The sequence below is a fragment of the Molothrus ater genome, chromosome 1 (assembly GCF_012460135.2).
Source record: "Molothrus ater isolate BHLD 08-10-18 breed brown headed cowbird chromosome 1, BPBGC_Mater_1.1, whole genome shotgun sequence".
In the NCBI taxonomy this organism is placed as follows: Eukaryota; Metazoa; Chordata; class Aves; order Passeriformes; family Icteridae; genus Molothrus; species Molothrus ater.
Window position 1 is genome coordinate 127,117,399 of NC_050478.2, and position 12,711 is coordinate 127,130,109.

The 12,711-nt window shown below is 40.7% G+C and overlaps 1 protein-coding gene across 14 annotated transcripts in view; it reads right to left on the reverse strand.

Annotated features, from left to right (window-relative positions):
* The window catches only part of OXR1 (oxidation resistance 1), a 355,346-nt gene that overhangs the window by 135,922 nt on the left and 206,713 nt on the right, over positions 1-12,711 (reverse strand). For 2 of the 14 annotated variants that reach the window (XM_054517164.1, XM_036378724.2), the window contains exon 3: positions 4,730-4,895. The exons of 11 other annotated variants lie outside the window; for them this stretch is intronic. In XM_054517164.1, the coding sequence (XP_054373139.1) occupies positions 4,730-4,788 (59 nt within the window). In that variant the 5' untranslated portion in view covers positions 4,789-4,895. The remainder of the gene's footprint in view (positions 1-4,729; positions 4,896-12,711) is intronic. One more of the 14 variants, XM_036378726.2, reaches the window with a different exon arrangement.

Below are 12,711 nucleotides of genomic sequence, written 5' to 3' on the forward strand. Positions count from 1 at the left end.
ATCACTAGTTTTTAAGAAGTAATTCTCTACCTCAGACCACAGATTTCACTGTGATTGCAGGGTATTCCTTCTGTGTTTTGCAAAACAGCTGTGGGCAAAGAGGCTGCAAAGTGTTCAGCACCTCCCCATAATTCTGAGGCCTCCAGATCAATAAGGGTACATATGTCCTGCATTATGCAAGTCTATGTTCTGCCCCAGAGGAAGACAGCAGGTGAGTGGAAATAAATGTTAAAAATTGAAAAATACTGTTATGATTTATACTTTCAGCTGTGTTATGAACACATTCTTCATCACCAAGGCTGCCTGAAGGACAGTCCAATTAATAAAGCTGTCTGGAGGTAGCTAATAAAATAGCTTGCTGCACTGTGGGGAACACCAGATTGTTATTACAAATACACTGTCTATTCTTCTACCATCACATAAGAATAAAGGGATAATACCTGTCATCTGCACAGTAAAATTTTCACATGGCCTTTTTGAAGTGACTTATGACTAAAAAATGACTTGGTTGAAATGCCTGTAGCAAATTAATGTCGAAAAATTATCTATTCTTGCAATTGAGAATAATTTAAAAGTAAGACTTACAAAGAAATAAGTACCAAAATTAACAAAGCAGGAGCATGACAGCCAAGCAAGTGCATGTAATATTGTAAACTATTCATGAGAGACCATGGTGACAGTGCTTTTGCTGGCAGGAAAGACACAGGGTCTGAATTAATCCAGACTGCAATAACAGGGTCAGCTGAGCAGGACACAGGTTCAAGCAAGGACACAATTTTATGGCAATGACTTGACAAAAACAAGCAGTTTACTCTAATGTATCTTCCTTCAGCCCACCTTAATTGGATATTGATACAGCCATGGCTAGGATATAGTTTGAAAAATCACTTTGAAAAAACACTGTATCTTCAGTAGACCACATGTCTTGAAAGTAAGTCTGAATTCTTCATGCATTTTGAAGTCAAGAGAATGAATTCTACATAAGCCTGACCCTTCTCCAACACCCTGCTCTATTACTAGCTTTGTGTTGCACTTGGTTTTGGGTTTTCTGCTGTTTTTTTTTATATATATTACAGCCTCACAGTTGGGCTGAAATTATTTATTCCTTGTCAGAAAGAAATCTGAACATGAAATGTCTTGGGATCAAAGTCCTCATTCTTTCTTTGTTTCAGGCTGCCTGCTTGTAGAAAAATAAATAAAAGGTATAAGAAATGCTGTGGCAAAACTTTTTTATCTTTTATTCTATGTATTTTGTAGCAGCCTTCACCTAACTTTTCAACAATGGACAACACAGGTCTTTCCATACTGCCTGGTGTGATACAAAATGCTGCTGCTGCAGCCTCCCAGCTGACAGCCAGATAATGATGGCTGCAAAGAGAGCACTGCACTGGTGGGGCTGGGAAATGCTTGTCTAACAGCAAGGACAAAGTCCTAACTTGACTGAGATCTGAAATAGAAGGGGCAAAACTTTCCTTTTCTGCAACTATGCTTAAACCATAAGAACTCCAGGGGAGAGAAAACCATGCAAGAAAACTAAGAAAATCTGCATCCTTTGGGACATGTGGAACCCTGAACTGGTTACTACCCTGAGCTGTCTCCTGGCTACAGGCAGCTTCTGTGAATTTTGGTTGTTCTCTCCTTGGGATGTTAGAAGAGACAGGCATGTTTCTAGCAAAAGTGGCTCATTCAGAGGAGAAGCTAACATGGAATAACTCTGAAGGACCAGCTGTTGACAAGTAATCAAGACAACACATCCTAGGGCCAAAGCTGGGGTTACTCAGCTGCTGGTGACCAGGTCTGTGCTTGCTTGGAACACAGCTGAGCAACACCTTGGTTTGACACAACCCTGTTCAAACACACCCTTGATGCACCCGTTTCTGTAGTTCAATTGCACTATTGCTAATAAGCCATTAAACCTCCATTTCTCCATCTCTATCTCACTGTATTTTCCTAGGACATAACGCTGCTCATCCCATTAACTCCCAGTAACTCCAGCTGTTGAAAACCTTCTATGCAGCCTTGGTAACTCTAATCTACTGAACAGAGGCACAAATCCCAAATCTGCCTCTCAGAACTTTTTGATTACTAATCACTGAGGGTTTGCTCATTCAGCTAATCCAGGAGGAATCTGCATCTCCAAGCTGATATGACATCCCTGTAGGTAGGTACACTGACTAGCTGTTGAACTTGCACTTTATTTCTCTGTCCTTCCTCTGCATACAACTGCAAGGTTTCCTACTGCATCTTAGAAACCACCTGACAGATGCTTTTACCTCCTCCTGCCCAGTTGGCACCTTGAATTCTCCAGCAGCACTTCCCAGGAATGGGTCACTTTGAACAGTTTCTTACCAGTTCCCTTCCAAAAAAAAAAGTCATCATGTGCTTGGTAGGCCATACATATAGGAAGTCCTGGGGCAAGTGAATTACCCAGAAACTCTGCTGTAGAATTTATGAGCATTAGGATTTCATTCCTGGCATTTACTATCACAAACCTATTCCATTCTTAACAAAATCCATGCATTTTTTTTAATATTACAATGTCAAACTGAGTCTTTTGTAAAGCAGAATGACAAAAAAAAAAAAGGCACTATTTTCTGAAGAGATCCTGAAAGCATCTAAAACCTTCATGGCTAGTAGTCCAGACTGAAACAAAAGGGGAAAAAAAGAGAAGAAACCATTTACAGTGGAAACAAACAGACAAAAGAAGCATCTCAGGAGCTGGGAATCTGAACAATTAAGTCTTTGTGAATTTCTAAGAAAAAATCCCTTACTGCAACAAAGATTTGGAGGAAAACCTAGCTCATTCTTATCTACTGAGTACAAAAATCCCCTCTCTGTGCCCCTTGTGACTATTGCAGAGATTTACTACACAGTTAATAGGAGAAGCAAAACCTTTCATTAGAAAAGTGATGTTCACTCTTCAGAGAAGCATTTAGGAATTTTGAATGCTCAGAAGAGCTGGTTATGAATTTGATTTCTTTGTAGCAAGAAATGTGATTCAAACTGATGTCGACAGCCAGGTTTTATCTTATTTTGAAAAAAAAAAACCCAAAAAACAGGCAAACTTCTGTTTTAAACCCAACACTACAAAGGCTTGGCAACTTAAACACAGGAGAAGGCCTAACCCCCTGATGTCTGCACAGAGAGCCCCCAAGTTATTTTAATCTCCTGTGGACACACTGCTTGTACCCCAGAGACAGGACAGAAATCTGCATTTGTACATGGCTGGGGCATTCTTTGCCTGCTTTGGCAGTTCAGAGGGGTCAAGCAAAAGGCTTGAGGTCTGCAGTCAGGCTCCACTTACCACACTTCTGCCTGCCTGCAGCATGGGGCAATGCCATGGAGGGCTGCTAGAAAATCTTTTGCTTAATGCTCTTGAGTATGACCTGGCTATGGCTCTGGCCAACCCCTCCCAAAAGGAAGATAGCAGAATTAGACTGGCACAGAAGAAAACACCTGTGATGATGATGAGTTGGTTCCTCATGGCGCAAGGTGAAACAGACTGTGGGAAGGAATTACCAGCAGGGAATCACCCCATCAGCACTCAGAAAGATGGAAGGCAAATGGTTTTACATCGATGGAACTTGCAGAACAACCAAAGGAAGGCAAGCAACATGTTTGGAGCAAACATAGCAAAGTACTTCTTTGAATGGTGTATATATAATTGCACGACAGAAATAATTGTACAGACCAGGAGTATCACTTGGTACAGAAAAGAAAGCCACGAGTCAGGCAGAAAGCATCCATTAGAGGCTGTGAAGCATGCAGGTACTTCAGCAAACAATTTCCCTGAGCCAGGGATTGCTGGAAGGTGGAGGTTTTTCACAGGGAAAGAGCCACTCAGTGCATGCTCCATCTTTTGTATTATCACTAATTATCCACTACCAAGTACTGCAGGCAACCGAGTGCAACAAACTTGCAATTCAAATCTGAATTGGCCATTATGAATTGCAGAGGAGAAGAAACCAAACGCCAGAACGCAAACTAGAATTTAGGACGGCGCTAAATCAATGTCTCACAGTAAACAAACAAAAACCTGCAGAAAAGCCCTTCAGCCTGTTCCTTAATGTGTGATCATGCAGCAGAGTTTTCAGAAAATGCAAGCAGCATATGAGATCATTTGACGGTGCAGAGCAAACACAACGTGATCTTCACATGGGTGGCGATGGGGAAGGATTAGGAATGAATTCACACCTACTCAGCCCACAAAGCAATTCAAAGTGGCAGGTATGTATTAACAATGTAACACTGAGCCCAGCTTCAGCAAAGAAAGCATTGCAGGCATGAGAGCTATGTGAAAAAAGAGGCATTTCAATATTGTATTTTGCTTTATACTTTCAGCATTATGTATTTGAACAAGTAGAGGAAGCATACAAAACCCTTTTTTTTCCTTTATACACATTACTAAAAATTACCATGCAAAGACACAGCAATTGTTAATTGTCAGAGTACCAGAAAGCAAACCAAAACCACCTATTTTTGTGGCCACAGCACATGCAGGAAAATCGCCACCATCCCTCACTCTATAACAAAGGACAATATCGAACCAGAAGTTTTGACCAGGCTTCAGGGAGAAGATGAATAGTATCTAAATAATTGAAAAATAGCTTTTTTTGCTGTGAGGAACAAGCAACCCACACCCTTTTAACAAGATTTATAGACAAATTTGGAGCCTCATGGGTTTCAAGGACACATCACAGAATAAAGAGTTACAAAAATAAACACAAACCTTGTGATTATTCCTGGGAGCATGACAGCACTGCTACAGGTAAACCCTTGGAGGATCATTTACAGAAGACATAAAGATTGGTGGCTGCCAGGTTAGATCCATGAACTCCAAGCGGGAGAATCCAGAATCCACTTGTGGTTCAAGTGTGACAAGGCATTCTCACTGCCTGGGAGAGAAGCGTTAGTGAGTCCACGGGCAAAGGAGTCAGAGTGCTCTCCACACCACACATGGGCCTGGAGATGTACATCCAGGAGGATGAGGCATGGCAGGAGCAGGGAGAGAGGTGATGATGATGATGATGGAGAGGAAAATGGCAGCAATCACACTAAATACATAATTCAACTCCAATAGTCATAGCATATACAATTCATTCTTCTTTTCCTGCCTAAGCCTGTGCAAGGATTAACAGCTCAAGAACATATGGCTTCTCCATGGCTGTATAATATTTTACAGCTGCTTTACATGGTGGAAATAATATGCTCTGCTACTAAGGTTGGTGTTTTGTCAAGGATGAGAATTTCTTGATCTTTCAGAATTTTGAGAAGGTGGGTTGCAAGGCTGTACTATTTGCTGACAGATATCTTGATTCTGGACATGTTTTAGAAGAGATGTGTAAAGTAAATTACTACTTTGAATCTCACTATTTTGTTAATAGCTGCTATACTGTTATTTAAATAACTCCCACTAGTTCCATTTTCACAAAAGCTCTTCCAGTGCATTATGCAAATCTACTTCAGTACAATTTTCATGGGTCTTGAAATTTCCAGCTCTGTCATATTAAGCCCAGAAAAATTTTGCATAATGGTTTAAAAGTGATAATGATTTCTATTTCATTCTTGTTTGTCTCATTAATGCTGCAGGATTGTATCTATTGCAGTTTTATTTATAAAGATGGATTCAAACTGTCCAGACTATTTTAAGGTTGTATCTCTAAGTCTTCACCTGGTTAGAAGTTTCCGAAATTTCTTTATTATAGGCTATGCAACCAGCACCCAGATCCTATTCCCCTGAAAATTACTGTGAGATTGTCACACATCCTGTACTGTGGAGGATCACATCTTACATTACCATCTTCCCTCCCATACACTGAATTGAGAGTTTTCAAGGGCCAGGATATCCAGTGGTCTGGGAGCTCCACGGTATACTCTTAGACATACAGAATACCTTGCTTACAGTGAAGCCATACAAACTCATAATATTTTTCCATGTAATTAACTTTGTCATAGTATCAATTATTTTCTGTGCTAGCTGCAGGTAATTTATACATCAACAAAGCTGTTTTATCCACGGACTTTAATTCGGGCAATTGCATTTACATTTCTGATTCCAGCCCTATGCTTGACTGTTTTCTGAGTTGTTTACAAGTCAGCTGCAATATCCCTGGGCACTTAATGTTCCCAAGATTGCTGTGCTATATGCAGTCATAACATGCATACATTTATGTAGTCAAATTTGGAAGCAAAAGGGCCTTTTAACTTCTCAGAGAGATGGCAGAGCAGGTTGAAAGTTACAATGCTCTTACAATACCACAGATTTGTGTGTTCTAGTTCTACCATCTCAACAAATAATCATCAGCACAGCAGGCAACCACAGCTCAGGTTCAAATAACAGGCTGTGGATATGTTGTCACAAGATATGGAAATGCAAATCTGCACATTCTTCTGCCTTGCCCGGTAAGTCATACAGCTTGAAACAACTTTAGGACCTCATTTGAAATATAAAACTAATTTATACGTCATTATTATCTCTATTCCATGAGATATAAATGGGATAAGACATTCTGATCTCACCACTAAAAATTCAGTGAGGTATAAAGGCATTCTGTGAAAGGGGAATTGATAATAAACCATCAGTGATTGAGATCCAGCCAGCAACATCTGAGCCCAGGCAGATACAACAGCCCTGAGGCTGCAGTGCATCCAGGCAAGCGGGGACCTTTCGGTCTGGCCTTCCTCCTGCAGCTGAGCATCCTGTGCTGCCTCCTGATGCCTCTGCCTTGTCACAGGGAGCTGCTTGGCAGCTGAACGCCAGCCCTGGGGCCAGAGGTGCAGCAAGCCAGGGAGCCCTTGGTGAGGGCATTAAGACATGCTGCAGAGCGTAAATACCATGCTCTGTGAGCTGCCAACAGATCACAGGGCTGAGGAGGGGACTCACTCCAGGGCAGAGAAGCACAAATCTCACAAGAAATCATCCAAACTCTCCTCATGCTCCTTTCCAAATGGAACGTCTTCTTCCTCGAGCAACAAGATTTACCCTTGTACTGAGCCTGAAGTGCCCTTTGGGCAAAGTCTCTATGAGGAGGCTAAAACATCTAGAATTTCTCCTTGCTAGGAACATAAACTGGTTCTCAGAGTGTTCTGCAGGATATAACTCTATCACATGGATCTCTGTGGAGACACCTAACTTGTCAAAGGCAAGTTAAAGACTAGGCAAAATGAGAAATCTTTCATCATCATTACCAAAGCAGAATTGAATTTTTGCCTTCCAACTTATGTATAATTCTAGTGTTTTGAATAATAAGTATCATTTTAGCATTTTAGTGAAATGTGCAGAAAACATATAGCCAGTATAAAATTAGCTTTATATTGCTTGGCTTTTTTGAATATTTGATCTATACACCACATCCTTATTGAAAAAATGTTAATTTAAGCTCTGTTTACTTGAGGGAGTTTCACCATGTACTGGCCACACAGGTTTTAAAAATTTTTATCTCGTTCTTTTTGCATTTCTTATTCATAAATAAGGTTAGCTTATACTAGATGGGAAATAAAGGTCTTCAAATATAAAGGAATATTTTATAATTAAGACAAAATTATCCTTCTGTCTGCCTTCTGTCAGGAGACCCTCCTGCTCTAAGCACTGAGCTCTGATTAAGTACATCCAGCTTTCTCTTTTCACCCAGGGTCTTCAACATGGCCAAGCAGATTCTGGCACTTCCACCAGGGCTCCCAGAATGGCCCAGAGGGCTGAGTGGGGATGCCAGCCCACACTCTGCTCTTTCAGACACTGCAGCTGCACAGTAGCTGAGATCCAGAGCCCTGGTAAGGACCCTCCAGACACAAATAGAAAACAGGAAGTCTGTTAATGGCACCTTTGGAGAAAATGCTATCTTGGGCATATATGTTTTCATTTCTTGTCATCCTAAGAAGTAAGAAATGCCCCTTCATAAGCTGACTAATAACAGGCTGTACTGAGAATCTATATATAAAGGAGAAACATACTTCAGAACAGATAGGTTGTGAAATACTGCTTACTTATTTAAAAACAAATGGAAAACCCACACGACTACTTTGTTTCTCGGTTCTGTGGAAGTAGGAGGAACATTTTCAACAACTTTTTACTTTGTGTTCACAATAGAATAAAGGTTGTAAAGGTATTTCTTTATGTTTTTACCCTCCAGGCACAGCCCACAATGATGATGATGATACTCCCCCTTGGCTGCAGAAGGGACTGTGCACGAGGGTAAGCTCTGCTGCACCAAGCAGCAGAAGCCACAGGAGACACAGAAGCTGCAGGAGTGGGAGCCAGGGCATGAGCATCCCCAAGAGAGAATAATGTGGCTCAAGCAGGCATAGACATGTGCTTGCATTGCATGTGCAATGATCAAAGCATATCACTGGCTGCCAGAAGCCACTGAAGATACAGCTAGAAGATTTCCACTAATTTAAAATACCCATCTTCAATAAAAATGCTATGATTCATTTGGATTTTTTCCATTTAGTGGAAATAAGGCACTCCTAGACTAAAGAAAATGTTGTCACCACCAGATCTCCTGCTGGGAGGCCGTGTCTGTGTACAGTGCCAGGGCTGTGGGCTGCTGGAGGTGACACAGGTGTCCCTCTTGCCTGAACTTCAAGCAGGTAGGGTGGACTTTCCACTTACATCTGTCACAGAAAAAATAAATATGTCCTCCAGTACTTACATAATTCATATTTATATAAACATGTAAGATTCTTTAGAAGGTGTATATTTTTAAAAATCTACTTTTAAAAAATATTTAAGCACACCAGAAGACATTTTTCAGGCTTTTCCTGAAAAAAAATTTATACCTTGTTTCTATAATACTTTTAATAGTTTAGCATTAGGAAAGGACATTGCCTAAGAAAGGAAGGTACTCTTGTATTTTACAAGTTATAAAGTTCATTTTGTTATCTACAGACCAAAGGCTTAATTTTTAATTTTTGTGTTCAATAAACCCAACTTGACAAAATGTACTGTAGTTATCAAGTTTGTCAGCATTTTTGCAGAAGCTGAACTTTCTTCTGACAAATGTTGCCAGCCAAATTAGAATAGAGAGCAGCATGATGAAGTGTGTTACTGCTCAGTCTTTAATAAACCAGTTGTGTATTCCTGAGTCTCTCCCAGCTTCCTGACAGGGCTACTGATTCCATGGCATCCTTAGGTCCCTGCCTGATGCTGAGGCCACCAGCAAGGTGGCTCAGCTGTCTCCATCCTGGGAAGGAGGTGACCATCAATGCACCCCATGGTTTATCGAGTGATACCACCCAACCTTTTTTCACACATGTGATGTAAATCTCCAGCTGTCAATTTTAATGTCGACAGTAAAAAGAAAGATCTGACTTGCAGGAGGTGAAGGTACCTGGGATCTTCTCAGCATCCTACTCTGGCAGAACTGTATTTCTTGAACCAGCTGTGGAGGCAGGTCACAGCTTGCCAATGACCACTCGCCTCAGTAGAAACATGCACATGCTGAAGTTCAAGAGCAGACAGCTTGCCTCCTTCTGTGGAGTTATCTACCAACTCACTATACCATAAAAACACTTAAATATTAAAATACTGAATATGTTGTAGAGCATTTAGAAGCCTTGTAAAAAATTGCATGAATAAACATGAAGTAGTTGATGCCTGAGAGGCAAGAATGTGCCCAGGATGATACAAGCCTGTTCAGATCCTTGCCTTAAGGCACTGATCTTGGAAAACAAAACATTTCAGTGCAACACCAAAGAAAAATGATCCCTCTCAGCTTTTCCCTTAGTTTTTTTTCAGGACACATCTTGCCTCTGTGTTCCTGTGCTTCAATGAACTCCCCTGGTCAGCAGTGTTTGAGCTGTTTTGTCTTCAGTAACAGCACTCTCTGTCCAGGAGCATGGCAAGGATTTTTGGGACCACAGTGCCTGGGCATGCACACTGCAATAAGCACAAGTATTTTATTCTTTCTTTCCCAGACATTTACAGAGGAGCTGCTTGACATTTAGGAGCAGTTACCACCACAGTCTTGGTGGATTGAGAAGGAAGGAACATGCTCCTAGCAAGAAGTGGAGACACCCAGAAGGGCAGTGTCACCCTGCAGTGACATTGCAACAGGTTTAAATGAGGTGACCAAGCTTTATGCACAGATTAGGGACCTTTTTAACCTTTCAGCTGCAGGTGGGGGAGAGAGTGAGGCAAAGAAAGGAAGAAGAGGAAGGAAGGGGATGACAAGCAGCACTCCAGGCAGCCACCCCTGCCTCTGTAGAGGCAGCAATGGCTGCTCCCAGGCTGCAGCTTGTGTATGCTGGGAAGGACCTCACCACCACTCATGCCTTTTCCCTTTGCAGGTGGGACTCACAGGCTGCACATTCTGAGATTCAAGAGGACAGTCTAAAGCCATAATTCAGTTTCATACTGAAGTAAAGATATGTCCTCTCCAGTAGATATGGATGACCTTTCCCTTGAACCACCATTTAGATTTATGCCTGTGACAAGCTACAATCTTTTCCTATTTTTTTTCTGCTCACAATGATACAAAATAGAGGTGGACAAACATAGAAACAAGAGATTGTATAACACAGCTGCCCTTCAGTGTTTTTTATTTTAATTTTCAAATCAATAAGTCCAGACAGCAGAATAAGCACTGCAGCTGCACCCACTGCCAGACACTGGCAATCCATAGGTACAGTAAATGATATTAATGAAAGAAGAATCCAATCAAAAAGCACTAAACTGAGGCTTATAAAAGCACAGTGAAGTTTTTTTTTTCCCTAGTCCAGAACAAAGAACACCTCAAGGCTGGTGCCTGGCTGACATTGCCAGGTTAAGATCCCCATGATCAAACATAAGCCTCAATGGATAGATGAAGAGAGAAATAGAGGAGATGAGGAGTTAGCGCCTAACAGTGTGAAAAAAAGAAGCCAAGGAGATATTTAAACAGTTTGAAAGAATCACAACCAGAGCCCAGAAGACAAATGAGGCCACAGTATGTTAAATGAAGCAAGTGAGTTTGGAAACATTTGTGTATTCAGCTTCCTAACTAGAGCTCAGCTCCAAGGCAGAAGTGTTAAACAGCCACCTGATCAGAATTTGTAAGGAAACAGCGTACAAGCTAAAACATGGAAGCTGCATTTAGATGCATGCAATAAAACTGTCAAGATTTTAGAAGTCCTGTTAGATAAATCAGATGCTTTTTGTCTAAATGCGAATCAGTAAATCACATTTCCTTTTCAGGAAGTATTGGCAGTATTTCAAGATGTATTTAACTAATCTCACAATGTGTGGTTGTTTTCCTTGGTTAATCTTCTATGAAAAGGAGCTATTAGGAAATCAAAATATTATGGCTAAGCCTTGCTAATTGCTCTTAGGCACAGAAAGGTAAAACCTCTTTCACCTCACATGTGAAAAATGTAAGAAATAAGAAGAACTTAAGAATATAACACAACAGAAAATAAAAAAATAAGAGATTGGAATCCTTTCCCTTCATGCTGTTTAATAGACCTCTGTATATATATAGACTTCACTCAGGTAAGTAAATTTGTACCCCCAGTAAATTTGAGGGTAACTTCTCACCACATTAGTGGTAGAACACATCTGTTAAAATCTTTACACAAAACTCAAGGGAATAGAAAAGGAAAAAGGCAGTAGGATTGCTCACTCTCCTGCCCATCCAGTCTGGATGGAGGCACAGTTTGGTACCTGCCCTCACTGAGCATATCCTGCTCCTGCCTGCTGTACTGGATGGATGGCTCTGCTCCAGCTGCGTGTACCAGGCAGGGTCCTCTCCTTGAAACCCTGGGAGCATAAATACTCAAGCCTCACTGCTTCAGCACAGACCTCCAGTGTTCAATGAAGTCAAGACTTTCAGAATCGTTTAGGCACAAAACCCCCAACTTTCCAACAAAGTCAAAACCCAGAGGTAGTCAAGCTTTGGATTGGGAAGTTCTTATACTTCCCAAATTTTGTCTAAAATACTAATTCCCTCTAGAAAAATGCCTGGTTTTGGTAAACTAACTCCAGAATTAACAGACTAGGTCTGGCTGTAAGATTAATGTCCGGTTTGTATTTTATAGAAATATTTTAAAACAACTACAAAGATTCATCTGGAGATACCTAAAATCAGACAGAAATCCAGTCCAGTGTCTTTCTTAGTAGTGATCATTACAGTGACCTCCTGCTGATCCAGTCCCACAGCTTTTCCAAGATAATTGGGTGCCCAGAAGATATATATTTAGAATATCGTTGTACTCATAATTAATGTGAACAAAATACAGAGTCCCTTGACCTTCCATTACATTTATTCTGCAGTATATACTACAGGGGAAAAAAAGGCTTGGAATTCAGTAAATCACTACAATGCATACATTCTGAGAATATAAAGCTTTTAATGTTAGTACGGTAGAAATCAGTAATTTCCTTCTATAAAATGAGAGGTAACAAACAGGGGAGAAGGGGTAGATACAGTATGTTATGTATGGGAACTGACATCTTCATCTGTGCTGCAGCTACTACATTTCATCTTTACAGAGTGCTGAGAAATCAAGAAGTTATATAACTTAGTGAAAAGCTGATAGGGCCGGTGACATTTGAAATCCTACTCTGTGAAAATCAATTGCAAGATGTGAAAGAAAAAACCTCATCAGGAACCAAAATCTCCATCCCATAATATATCCGTATATATGTACACTTTAGAAATAAAAAAGAGCAATAAAACTTTGAAGAAAAAGGGAGTTTGGGAGGGAAGTGGAAAAACAGGCAGAGCAGAGAAGGAA